The following is a 12,288-nucleotide window of genomic DNA, read 5'->3' on the forward strand; positions in this document are numbered from 1 at the left end:
ACGCGGGGCGTAAAAATGCGTCACGGCTTACGACTCCGGTCTAGCTAAGCGTAGAGTTGCAGCCGATGGGACTCGACTATGGGTCTAGTACGTTGGGCGTAATCTGGGATTACGTTGGGCGTACTCCAGTCTTCCATCTTCTAGATTCCGTAACTTTCGCATACAGGCTCTGTTTTTCGCGTTCTTTATATCCACACGTAGGTGAGATTATGCTCTACAACTTTCATTTAGACTCCGTCGGCTAGTTTTGACTTTATTTTTAATGATATATTTTTAATAGGCCGGGACTGCTAAAGTCCGTTAAAAATCCATAGTTTCTTTATTCGACGTCGGTTTTTGTTTGTCTTTTTATCATTTTACTCCTATTGTGGAGATCTTCAAATTTCGTTTAGGTGGCGATAGCTAACAAACACTCGATCTTCAATTCGAGTTTTTAGCCCTCTACTACTGTTAGGAAACTTAGGAAAAATCGTAACTTCTTCATACGAGGTCCAATTTGGGCGATCTTTTTATGTATGTTTACAGTTTAACGAACTCTACAACTTTTGTTCAGATCCTTAAGGCTAAAATGCATTTTATTGAAATTTCACTTTTTACGTTAAATAACGTTTTAACGGTGTGTCGTAAATATACGATTGATTATAATTTCTTCAATGTAACCCGGTTTTGAACGTTCTTTACGTTTTTGGAAACCTTGGCACGGTATCTAATATTTGATGCATCCCAACTTAGATACTTGAACACTTTATTTTTGAGGTTAATTTAGTTGATTCCAAATAGTTTTCGTTGTTTTTGACTTTTGAGCGTTACACTGCTTTTGGAAAAAAAATATAGGGTTGTCACATTTAACTTAATACTCTACCCTCTAGGAACCGAAAAACTCAAAATCTACTGTTTCAGGTTCCGGTCGGACAAATTTGATAAGCCCGACAAGGAGCAAAAGACCAAGGTGCTGTTTGTTTTTCTATAAAAACCTCTTCAAACCACTTATTGCTGCGTGGCGCAGCACACGCGCAGCACTTTCCCTCTCGCAGCAGTTTGTTTTTCGGAAGACTTCAGACTACAAAACCTCTGCGCGTGTGCTGCGTGGCGCAGCACTTGACTTGCCTCTTCTAACCTCTTCAGCTTTCATTTTTTCTAAGTGTTTTTTTAAGAATTTTTGTATAACTTTTTTTTTAATTTTTTTTAAACTTTGATTTTTTTAAATTTTTATTTACGGATGTGACACAATTTATTTTTATAATTTTCACAATTTTTTTTAACATGATTTTTTAAATTTTTTTTACCGTTTTATTAATAATATTTTCAATTTCAGTTGCATCTTTTTTAACGTGTGTAATTTTTTACGAATTTTGTAGACAATGTTTGCAATACTTTCTTAATTTTTTTTATTATTTTCTTTTTTAATGTTTTTTAAAATTAGTTTTTTTTTCTAGAGTAAAAGTATTAGCTTCTTTTACATTTTTTAAAGTTTTTTTTAAAAAAAAAGTTTTATATTTTTGTTTTTTTACATGTTCTTTTTATTATTATTTCAATGTTTTAGAACTAGAATTATTAAATTTCGGTGTTGAGAACTATTTTCAGTTTATAAAATTAGTTTATTTAAATTTCAGTTTACTGCAGCACTGCAGATGTTAAAAAACAAACATGCTTCTTATTATAGGCTGCAGCCGTTTGTTTCACCTCTTCTGCTACAGAGGATTGCAGAGGTGGTCCGCAGACTTCATGAATTTTCGCTTCGAAAAAACAAACAGCACCCAAATCAGTCAATTTCTTCAAAAAAAAAAGGACAAGAGGGACTTACTCATTCTATCTGTTAATTTTGTCTTAGTTTAATAAGAAATGGAGAGAATGTAAGCAAGATTAGGTATCTATTGCATTCCTCATGTGCCGTACATGAAGATGACAAGTTGGAAATAACAAAACAAACTAAGATGTTGTATGATTTGGAAACTAATGGTTGTAGTTAGTTATTCCGTTGAGCCTATTTATTTTTATTGTAAAAGATGATTGCTACTTTATAGAGTTGAAATATCACACAAGTCAATAATTTGTTTCATGTACATATAATAGGCAACATATAATACTTTACTTTCTTAATGCATCTCTTTCTATCTTCAATATCAAACTTCTAGGTTTCAAGGTGTTGGAAATTTCACCCTGCATTTTCTCGATGATCATCGTGGTGAAACATCTTGAATACAATACATTTGGGCTAAAAGGTATAGCCAGTCAGGTAAATACACGATAATTAGATCAAATAGAAACGACGGCTTATGTTATGACTTCCATCTTAAGCTAATAAATCCAATTTTTTATATTGTTTCCTTTACCGATTCTAACCCCGCAACGCGGGGTTTCTTCTCTAGTTAATTAGGAAAAGATTCACAATCAATTATCTAAATCATAACTCAAAATAAAAAGTTTCCGCAAATAAAAAAAGCAGAAAAAACGCGTTTTGAGGCCTAAAACGATTTCGAATGACCGAAAAACATCACATGTCACGACAAAACATCGAGTTTTCTTAATCGGCCCATTTTACATATCGTGTGTGAATTTTATCTAATTCCAAGTTGTTTGATCACTTCGGAAGATGTGACGCAGATGTCATGATACTTCCCATCCTACCAATGCTGATATCATCTAACCATGCATCATCATTTGTACCACTTGCATCAAAAGAATTTAATTTTGGTAAAGTGCTTCAAGTTTAATTTGGTGTATGAAATTTATGGATTAAAATGTATTAAATATTGTTTTCCGCATTAGCTTGTTATCAAGATAAATTCTTTATTATTATTTTGTATTTAACATTGTTTACGTTTCTTTATAGTAGATGTTAATAAAATAAATTTATAAATTTTAGATATAATAATAAAATAAATGTTGATAAAATAAAGTTTATAAATTTGAGATATAATAATAAAATAAATATTTTATATAGTTGATTAAACCCATATAGTGATAGATCCATGATCTTTTTACGCCCGTTCGGACCTTTTCAGCCCCAAATCGAAACGGGCATGGGCATGGGCATGGGAAGTTTCTGGATTCGCGGGAACCCATCCTTACGATCCGATTGCCATCAAATCCCAAAATCTTAGCAGGGAAGAAACAGAAATTTAATGGATAGACTTTTGGGGTAAACATCGCCATCAAAACTCAAAACCCTCAATTATTGTGAAAAACTGTAAATACATCTCACTTTCATGTGAGGAACTTTTCAAACCCTAATTCACTTCATGTAACCCTCGAAATTTGTTCGAATCCCCTTTGTCATTTTCAAGAACTTCCAAGAAGCATCCACGAAACTTAACTCGTTGGATTTTGTAACAAGAAGTCTTGATCCTAGTTGATTCGAGTTAGCCATGCTGCATTTCAAAGATCCTTCAAAGCTCAGAACCAAAAAGGTAATCTTCGTACATGCAACACTGTGATTATAAGTTCTCGCTAGGAAATTAGAACAAACATCGTTAGTTTTTGCCCGATTATAGATTGTTTGGCGTATGGGTTCTCTACAATTGTATCCATGTATAAATTGGTGCGAGTTGTGTCCATAATTGGTGTAGTTTCTGAACTTATGATATTGATGTAAGATATAAACAATCGATTTAGTGATGAATTATCGAATATAAACTTAATCTCGACTTCAACAGATTGTTTTTGAAGATGTATACTGTGCTCAAGATTCAGGCACTCTCGAACAACTGAAAGAGTTAAGCTCTAAGCGTGTGAATGTTGAATCCATCAACGAAAACAACTCCATTACAAATGCCATTGCTAGGGAAATGTCAGGGGGATTAACTTCTCAGTATGAACAGGTTGATATATTTACCCTATCATTCTCTTACCTTACCCAATGTATCTTATTTTTGAATGGTGATAATTTTGTTCTTACATTCCAGGACATTCAAAAGCTAGAACTTTATGTGCCATTATTGGAGAACTTGATTCAACATGTTGAAGTAATTGGTGATCATACAAAAGTGATTCGTTGGACATCAGATCTTAAGATAAGGTGGACAAGTCCTCTTAGTTCTTCATCTTTCTTCAACCTCATGGGTCCAAGATTTTTTCAGATTGATAAGCTACAGTTTGAGCTTGGAATGGTTTTGTTCTTTTATGGTGCAATGCTTCGTGAATGGGCTTCCCATGTGTTAAAAACAGGTAGAACTTAATCTTTTTTTTTTTTGAAATCTCTGTATAGTTATTAATGATTCTTTTGTTTTGCATCTTATTTTTATCATAGATTTAGTGCAATCCACAACCCTGTTCAGAAAAGCTGCAGGGGTTTATCATTATTTGGCTCATGAAATTCTTCCATCTTTACAACCAGCACTTACACCCGAAGCACCACCAGAAGCTTCTTCATCTGTTTCTTCAATTATGAGCTTCATCTGCTTAGCAGAGGCTCAGGTTAGGTTTCATGTTTCATCTCTTATTTCCTTTTTAGTTGTTTCAAGAAACATATTCATTATTTCCTTGAAAAAAAATGCACAGATAGTAACTATAATGAAAGCTGAGGAGAAACAAATAGCTGTTGGGCTTTTGGCAAAGCTACACTATGGTGTAGTACAGTTATTTGATGAAGCCAAAAATTGTTTCTTGAAATCAGTCAAAGAATGCAAAGATTTGTCACCAAGTTTGATGGTATGCATGAGTTTTTGATTATTTTGATTATTATTATAATAGAATAAAATACACAAATAAGTAAAAGTAGGTTGATATTTGATGTATTATGCAGGAGTACATAACATGTAGTAAAGTGGTGCATGAGTTGAGAAGTTACAAATACATGGCACAGAGTCTGAAAGGGGAAGGGGAAATAGGGAATGCAATTGGGGTGCTTAAAAGGGTGTTGGAATGGAATAATAATAATAGCAATGTTGTTGGAGGAATGGAATCATGGAAGGTGGTTATAAAGGAAGAGATTGAGTGTGTGAGGGATTTGGTGAGAAAATATACACATGAGAATGAGTTTGTGTGGCATGAAAAAATTCCTTATGAGGATGATTTGCCATTGGCTCAAGGGAGAAAGATTGCAACTTGCATAGATTATCATCCTCAAAGATGGGAAAGAAATCTTGCACTCAAGATTTAATACAACATAATTTTTTTTTGAGCTATCAACAATTGTTGGCTCTTTTTATTTTTTTTAAAGAAAAAATTAACAAATAGTATATACATATCTTTGTTTGAGGACCTATGTATAGATTTATGCGATGTTTTGCTTTGTGTTTGTTTTTTTTGCTTTTTTAATGAGATATATAGGATTGTGAGATTGTCCTTTTTGAAGGGTATATACAACATGTCTTTGGAGATGCCTTTGTGTTATAGTTGGGTTCTGAATTTTGCCCAATTGAAAATAAAACAGGAAAGTCCTTCAAAAAAAATTCAAAATATGATAATGACTTTGAAATAAATATAAAAAAACGAGTAAATAGATAAATTCTTGGTAAATAATGGGTTTTGTTGCATCAAATTTTCTCATGATCTACGATAAGAATAATATGAGCCACACAATTGGATGGGTAGAACTCATGAAGAAATTGGCGCCCGATTTCGAGTGGTGGATCTCAACAATCCACATCTACCCAACAAAAAGGCTACGACTTTTGAAAACCCTCGTAAAATCTAACAAGATCATACACAAATTCCCCAATTTTTATTCAGCACCCAATTATTCTTCTTCAAGATTATGATGGCTGTTCAATGTAATCCACTACCCCAATTGCTCCACAGATTAAACAAAACAACACAGTTCACACCATTAATTTCGAACACCCGTCTCCTCTCGACTCGAAAAAATCCAGCGTTCATCACATCCGACACCCCGAAGCTCTCGAACAGCAGGTGTGTCCCAAATCCCAATTCTAAATTACATGAATTTTGTAAATACTTTTTGAATGTTTTGTCAGCTACTGGTTTACGTCATACGTATTATTGCAAATAGGGAAAGTGTTTATTACTAGTATAATTTATAGCATGATATTGTGCTAAAATTGACGTTAGAAGTCAAAATTCTAAGTTCATCTCTTTGTTTTGGGGATAGAGGGAGTAATAGCGTTGTTTCCGCTTTAGTTTCCGAAGAGAAAGTTGCTGAATCGAGTTTTTCCGGCATTGATGCATTCCAGCTAACTTACTTGGAGGTGCGCTTTTGTAATTCTCTAATTCTCAGATAGTGTTTGAAAGTGATGATATGTAGTCGTATTTGTGTTCTTTAATTAGCACAATGTTGGACGTTTTTGATTTAGGGCAATAGCTGGTTATGGGAAGTGGGTGGAGTGAAGATTCTAGTTGATCCAATATTGGTGGGTAATTTGGATTTCGGAATACCTTTTCTTTATGATGCTAGCAAGAAATATTTGAAGAATTTCAAGGTACATTCGTTGTAGCTTTCAACTATCGTTTCTACTATCATTTCTGCAAATTAATGGCTGTTTTTTTATTATGTTTATGGTAGTAAGTTTATATAGTTGCGGTGGAATCTTTTAAGTGTCTTTATATGAAAATGGGTGATATTTATCTTCTTTCCTTTTGGGTTCAAAAGGAGTATTAAGTGACTCATGCCCTTTAGTATAGGATGTTTACCAATGCAAAGGAATGACTTTGTTAATTATAAAAAAAAAACTCATTCCTCACGTTCAACTAAGATTTTTTTTTTCTTAAATTCTCTGAAATAACTAATATTTAAATGCCCAGTATTTCGTATGTTAGATTATATTTCAAGCATAAACATTTGAACTTTTGTGATTTTAAATTAGATATTTTAGGTAATAGTTGGATTAAAATAATTAGTGTAAGTAAAATATTGTTAATCTTTTCTTTTTTAGATATAAACAACTAAATGTTTATTTACATGTAAAATATTCATAGTTGTAGGATACATCTTTAGAATTAACTTTAGAAAGTTTATATTATGAGGCAATGAATAAATACGAGACCATTTGTATAAATTAAAATGATTATTAATAATCTGGTCTCTTGCTTTGATTAATAACAAAAAACACAGACTCTTAATTATTTATTATTATTTTAACCAACATAATTCATTAACTTAATTATCACCGTACAACAAATGAGATGATAAAAGGACAACAAGCTACGCCGCTAAGCCTTTTTGTATGGTAACACTAATTCTTTTTAAAAACTACATCTATAGATCTAGGAGATATAATATTGTTATGCATGATCTGTTGTACTCTATTAAAAAGATCTACCGCATCTGGCGTGAAGAAACCAAACGTATCAAATGCAAATGGTATGAACTCGTGTTGGTTTTCCATGCACGATTTCTCATGTTTGGTGAATTTGTCTATAGCAACATGTCTTGTCGTGAAACCCCCAGCCCTCAAGCTCACGAGAGGGGATACCACTGTAAGGTCCATACATGCGTGTTTCCCTCCGAACAATCAAAAAATCAAAATGTCAGTCGGCCTGAGGATTGACCTTCCTTCTGTCGGGTCAGTCAAGAAATTCACAAGTGCCTCTTTCTTAACGGAAACCCCAGCATGCTTAAATATGTCAAACAAAACATCCTTAACCATATCGTTCATGTATTTGAACCTCGAGAGTTCTTTACAGTGAACTGCATGCTTTCCAAAAGAGTCCAAACATGCCTTGTGACACACCGGACATATCTCGTCAGCTGGGAATATTGGAATCATGAGTTGATATTTGAGGATAGTACGATATTCCACAGGAGACATATGTTGGTCAAACCCATCTATAAGGATAGCTAGAAGAAAATCTTGAGCATTTGGTGCACGTAAGCACTGAAAAACCGCTTTCTGCCGAGCCGTCATGTCGAGATGCACTTCCATATCTTGGACAATTTTCGAAAAAAGGCACTCGCCAGTGTATATAGGAATTTAGGGGGACAGTGTTTTTAGTAGTAAAATTGCTAAGGTCAAAATTCGGAAGCTTGTTACGAAGAGAAGTCAATGCACAATCATAATCAGAATTCATACCATATATGCTGTTATCCCGTAAGATGTGGTCTTGCAATACCTAAGATTGGGTCCCTGAGGTAACAAAAGCATATGAGGTAGCCTCTACTGCCGAGTATAAACCCAAACCTCCAAACCTAATACCCATACAAGACCGAAGCAGAATGTTCTCATTCTAGGGGTCAGACAATTGTAGAAGAAGGCGCATCAAATTCACAGCATTTTCAACTCTTTTTATGGTTAAGCTGCTACTGATAGAACTAGTATCTTTACTAACAGCTCCCCCAAGAAGTTTCACCCCCAAAGGCGGCTCCCGATGCCAACCGGGAATACCCCTCACATAGCTTCTTACCATCATACGAGGGCCAAAAGAGCTCGGTTTTCTTGATATTCAGCTGAAGGCCCAATTTTAGGCCAATCACCGTAATAATGGTCAACGCTTTGGCCACCTCTTCCGAATCTCCAATAAGTGTTTGGAGAAGAAGCTTGTAATTGTCTCTAATATTATGCAAGAGTAGATGCAACACAAGGGCAAACAGAAGTGGTCCTAAGGGGTCTCCTTGCTGAACCCTAGTAGTGGACCAAATATGTGTGTTGCTTAGATACAACCTTGTTGCTTGACCATATTGGAATTCTACCAACAAGGATATAGGACACCTCAATCCGACCTCATGAAGTAATGCGGATCTGTCGACAAGGTTAAAGGCATTAGAGAAGTCCACGGTAAGCATGGAAAGAGATCCGTCATCCTGGCACTTACTCAACACCCTATTGGCGCTATATAATACGGCCTCAGCGCCACCCGACACCTCAACCTCGAGCTGAAAATCATTAAGATACTTGGACATTTCTTTACCAACACCTTTCATAGCCAACTTGGAAACCAAACGTCTCCATAAAGTACCTACTGCAATAGGTCATATTCTTTTGTCAAGTTTTAAGAGCGGCATGAGAGGAGCAGAGGCAACAAATTCTGCCAAACTCGAAGGGCATCTTCCCCTAGCCATAGATTAACTACAGATGTAATAGCACATAGGAGGTCTTTGGCTATAGCCGAACCTTCTCCATAAAGGGCATCCAAAATATGTTGAGTTCTCAACCCGTCTCTCTTACACAAAGTATCTTTAGGGAATGATATAATTCCCCCAAGGACATTGTCAACATCCACAACAAGGGGAGGTTATGAAAATATGGTGTTGGGCATGGAAGGCGGTGGTTTGTATGGATGTTTATCCTTCAATTCCATCATGGTATCACCTCCAAATGGACCAACCCCCGAAGAACATACAACTTTCACTGTTGCTGTAAAATGTCCATCGACAATCTTACGAAGACATTGTCTGACATTGGTGTTGCCCAGTCTTCTTTCCTCCTGAATGTGCTCTTCTTTTTTGCCTTGTTGCTCCAGTCTTGGATTGTCAATTAAGTTTTTAACTAACTTGACAATACCATCTTTAGTCCCCAAAGTAGCTAAAACGTCCAGGATATTATGATGTTGTAAAGACTTCCTGTTGCCAAACCTACTTTCTTGTCTATTCTTGGGCATGAACACCTGAACAGTACACCTAGGAAGAATTAAAAAAGCAACTCACGCTTCAACGGACCCGGGATGAGCAACCACCTTGGAAAGGGCTACTTTCAAAGCCTGAGAGAAAGCCATACGACAGTTATGAGGGATGCTTTTGAAATATGTTTTTAAAATATACCCCTTACGAAAAAAAAAGATGGTTCAATGTCCATATTACCTTTTAGGGGAAACCTAGAAGTTTGAGTCTTTAATGAATCTTGTCACACATGTTCTAATCTGAATTCTGAACATTAAGGTGAACTTTTTTTTTCTTTGTTGTAAGGGAAATCTCCAGAAAAGTCCTAATATTTTTACCTTAATTTACGATAAAGTCTCAAACTAAAATTTGTTTACGAAAAAACATGAATTACCGGTAAAATGAACATTTTTTCCCGATTTATTGGTTTCATTACTTACCCGGTTCATTTAAATTCTCATTATTTTACCATAATTTACGAATAAATCCCAACTAAAATTAAGTGATGATTTGACTATTTTCTCCCTATAACATACATATTGTCGGTTTTATTGTTGACTTTGACGTCTAGTTTTTAAATGAGCTGATGAGATGGGTATGTTGGGTTATATAATGTTATGTTTACCATAAAACTTGATATCATGATGTATTGTATATTTTTTGGAATATAAAATGCATCCAACGACGACTGCATTAATCACATAAAATAGCAACAACTTCGTCATTTTTTAAGTTTATAATAAATTTCAATTTGTCTATCTAATCTTATATAACCCAATATATCCATCTCATCAACTCATTTCCCGCTTTTTTTCCTAGAATCTAGAGAAACCAAACAACACCAATGTTCTTGGTGGTTTTCATTTAGGTTTATAAACCTCTTTTTTGATATCATTAAAAAGTATTTTATATATTTGTTGGTCATCTTGCCAAAAGGGAATATTAATTTTCCTATTAACTTTTGTTCTAAAATCAGTGTCATCTTCTAACCAATTGTAGCTTTATTTCAGCTTACCGATCTTCCTGAAATCGATTGCATATTAATTACACAAAGCCTTGATGACCATTGCCATTTGAAGACACTAATTCCACTCTCACAAAAATTACCAAATCTTAAAGTAATCGCCACTCCAAATGCAAAAACACTCTTGGATCCTCTTTTCACCAATGTAAGTTACCTAATTTCTCAAAACATCACGTTTTATATAATTCTAATAATTTATTACAAACATTATTTTATAAATTTCAGGTCATATACTTAGAACCCGGCCAAGATTCTAAAATTGAAACAAACAACGGTTCCCATGTTAAAATACGGGCAACTGCGGGGCCCGTTCTCGGTCCTCCTTGGCAACGCCCTGAAAATGGGTACATATTTTTTTTTTATTTAAAAAAAAGAGTGAATCATGTATTGTTAATATCTATATACTATATGGTATAGGTACATTGTGACTTCTCCACAAGGGCAATTGAGTCTTTACTATGAACCACATTGTGTCTATGACAAGGAGATTATTGGAAAGGAGAAGGCCGATATCGTCATTACACCCGTTATCAAGCAACTTTTACCAAGTTTTACTTTGGTTTCCGGACAAGAAGACGCTGTTTGTCTTGCAAAATTGCTTCATTCCAAGTAATTTAACTTCAATCTTGATCTTGTCTTTTGAAACAGACAGCGTTTAGTGTGCATTGAATTGGGACTCTGACTGATGGGACAAAAGTTGCATTTTTTTTTTATCCCAGACAAAAAGATGCAAAAGACATAAATGCCCTTAATGTCTAGTCCCATAGAAAATTAATATTGCATTATTATGATTGTTTTTATTTATTTACAGATTTGTGGTGCCAATGAAAAATGGAGATCTTGATAGTAAAGGTGTTCTTGCAAGTCTAGTTAGCTCGGAGGGAACCATAGAATCATTCAAGGTATTTATTGATAGTTCTTGAATTTTACAACTTATTATATTATAATTAATTAATATACATATGATAGTGAAAATTAAATCTGGTTAATTTTTTTGTAATACAATTACAGGGTCTTTTATTAAAGGAATTACCGGATGTAAAGGTACTAGAGCCTGTGCCTGGTGTACCCCTTAATATATCAGCATCTTAATCTTTTTCATTAATTGGTTTTGTAAATAGATTTTATTCATAATCATTATATCAAGTGCACAAACTATATTTTGTATAGATGTAAACTTTATGCTTAAAATTAGGGTTCTAAGACATAATATTTGAACCACAAAATACGTATCGATCACATCTGTCCCCTAATAAATTGATTTTGGAAAGTTATGGTTTGGTTTGGTTTTGTTTCAAGATAATTCTCAAAAGCATATTGGTTTGATTTGATTAAGCAAAATTGAAAACGAATATATATGGCTTGGCTATGTGGTTCAAATTGAAAACCACAACAATCTCAGTTGTGGGTTTATTGGGATTTGGAATTGAAATTTATATTTCAATTAGTTAGGCCAAACAGAGTGTATCGGGAAAGGTATGTGGGAAACGAACACAACACCGAGGCCTTAAATCTTGAAAATTCTAAAAGGTACAAAATTTCATTCCAAATGGTACCAAAAAAACTCGTTTCTACTTATAAATTCTCGTTGTTAAAACCCAACTTTTCTATAATAGATGTGTTAGCATAACACCTTATTTGTGGTTTTCTCTTTTCATGCTTTTAGAGAAATCAAATCAAATTCTCAAAAAAGTAAAATGTGAAAATTTTAATAAGAGAGATAGAAAAATAAAAATCTAGGATGGTTGGAATTTAAAATCCAAAGGTGATA

The 12,288-nt window shown here is 34.2% G+C and overlaps 2 protein-coding genes across 2 annotated transcripts; both read left to right on the forward strand.

Moving 5' to 3' along the window:
• The first annotated feature begins 3,121 nt into the window (after positions 1–3,121).
• On the forward strand, positions 3,122–5,321 carry LOC111894378 (uncharacterized). Its single transcript, XM_023890453.3, has 6 exons — positions 3,122–3,410; positions 3,657–3,821; positions 3,906–4,167; positions 4,250–4,416; positions 4,501–4,650; positions 4,745–5,321. Exons 1-6 carry the CDS (start codon positions 3,369–3,371, stop codon positions 5,099–5,101), a joined length of 1,143 nt encoding a protein of 380 aa, XP_023746221.1. The 5' UTR covers positions 3,122–3,368; the 3' UTR covers positions 5,102–5,321.
• Positions 5,322–5,532: 211 nt separating this feature from the next.
• Positions 5,533–11,796, forward strand: LOC111894379 (uncharacterized). The gene is made up of 8 exons (XM_023890455.3): positions 5,533–5,853; positions 6,053–6,149; positions 6,255–6,380; positions 10,504–10,662; positions 10,743–10,861; positions 10,935–11,126; positions 11,329–11,419; positions 11,529–11,796. The coding sequence occupies exons 1-8, from the start codon at positions 5,699–5,701 to the stop codon at positions 11,607–11,609; spliced, it is 1,020 nt and encodes a 339-aa protein (XP_023746223.1). The 5' UTR covers positions 5,533–5,698; the 3' UTR covers positions 11,610–11,796.
• The last annotated feature ends 492 nt before the right edge of the window (positions 11,797–12,288 follow it).

The sequence above is a fragment of the Lactuca sativa genome, chromosome 4 (assembly GCF_002870075.4).
Source record: "Lactuca sativa cultivar Salinas chromosome 4, Lsat_Salinas_v11, whole genome shotgun sequence".
Lineage (NCBI taxonomy): Eukaryota > Viridiplantae > Streptophyta > Magnoliopsida > Asterales > Asteraceae > Lactuca > Lactuca sativa.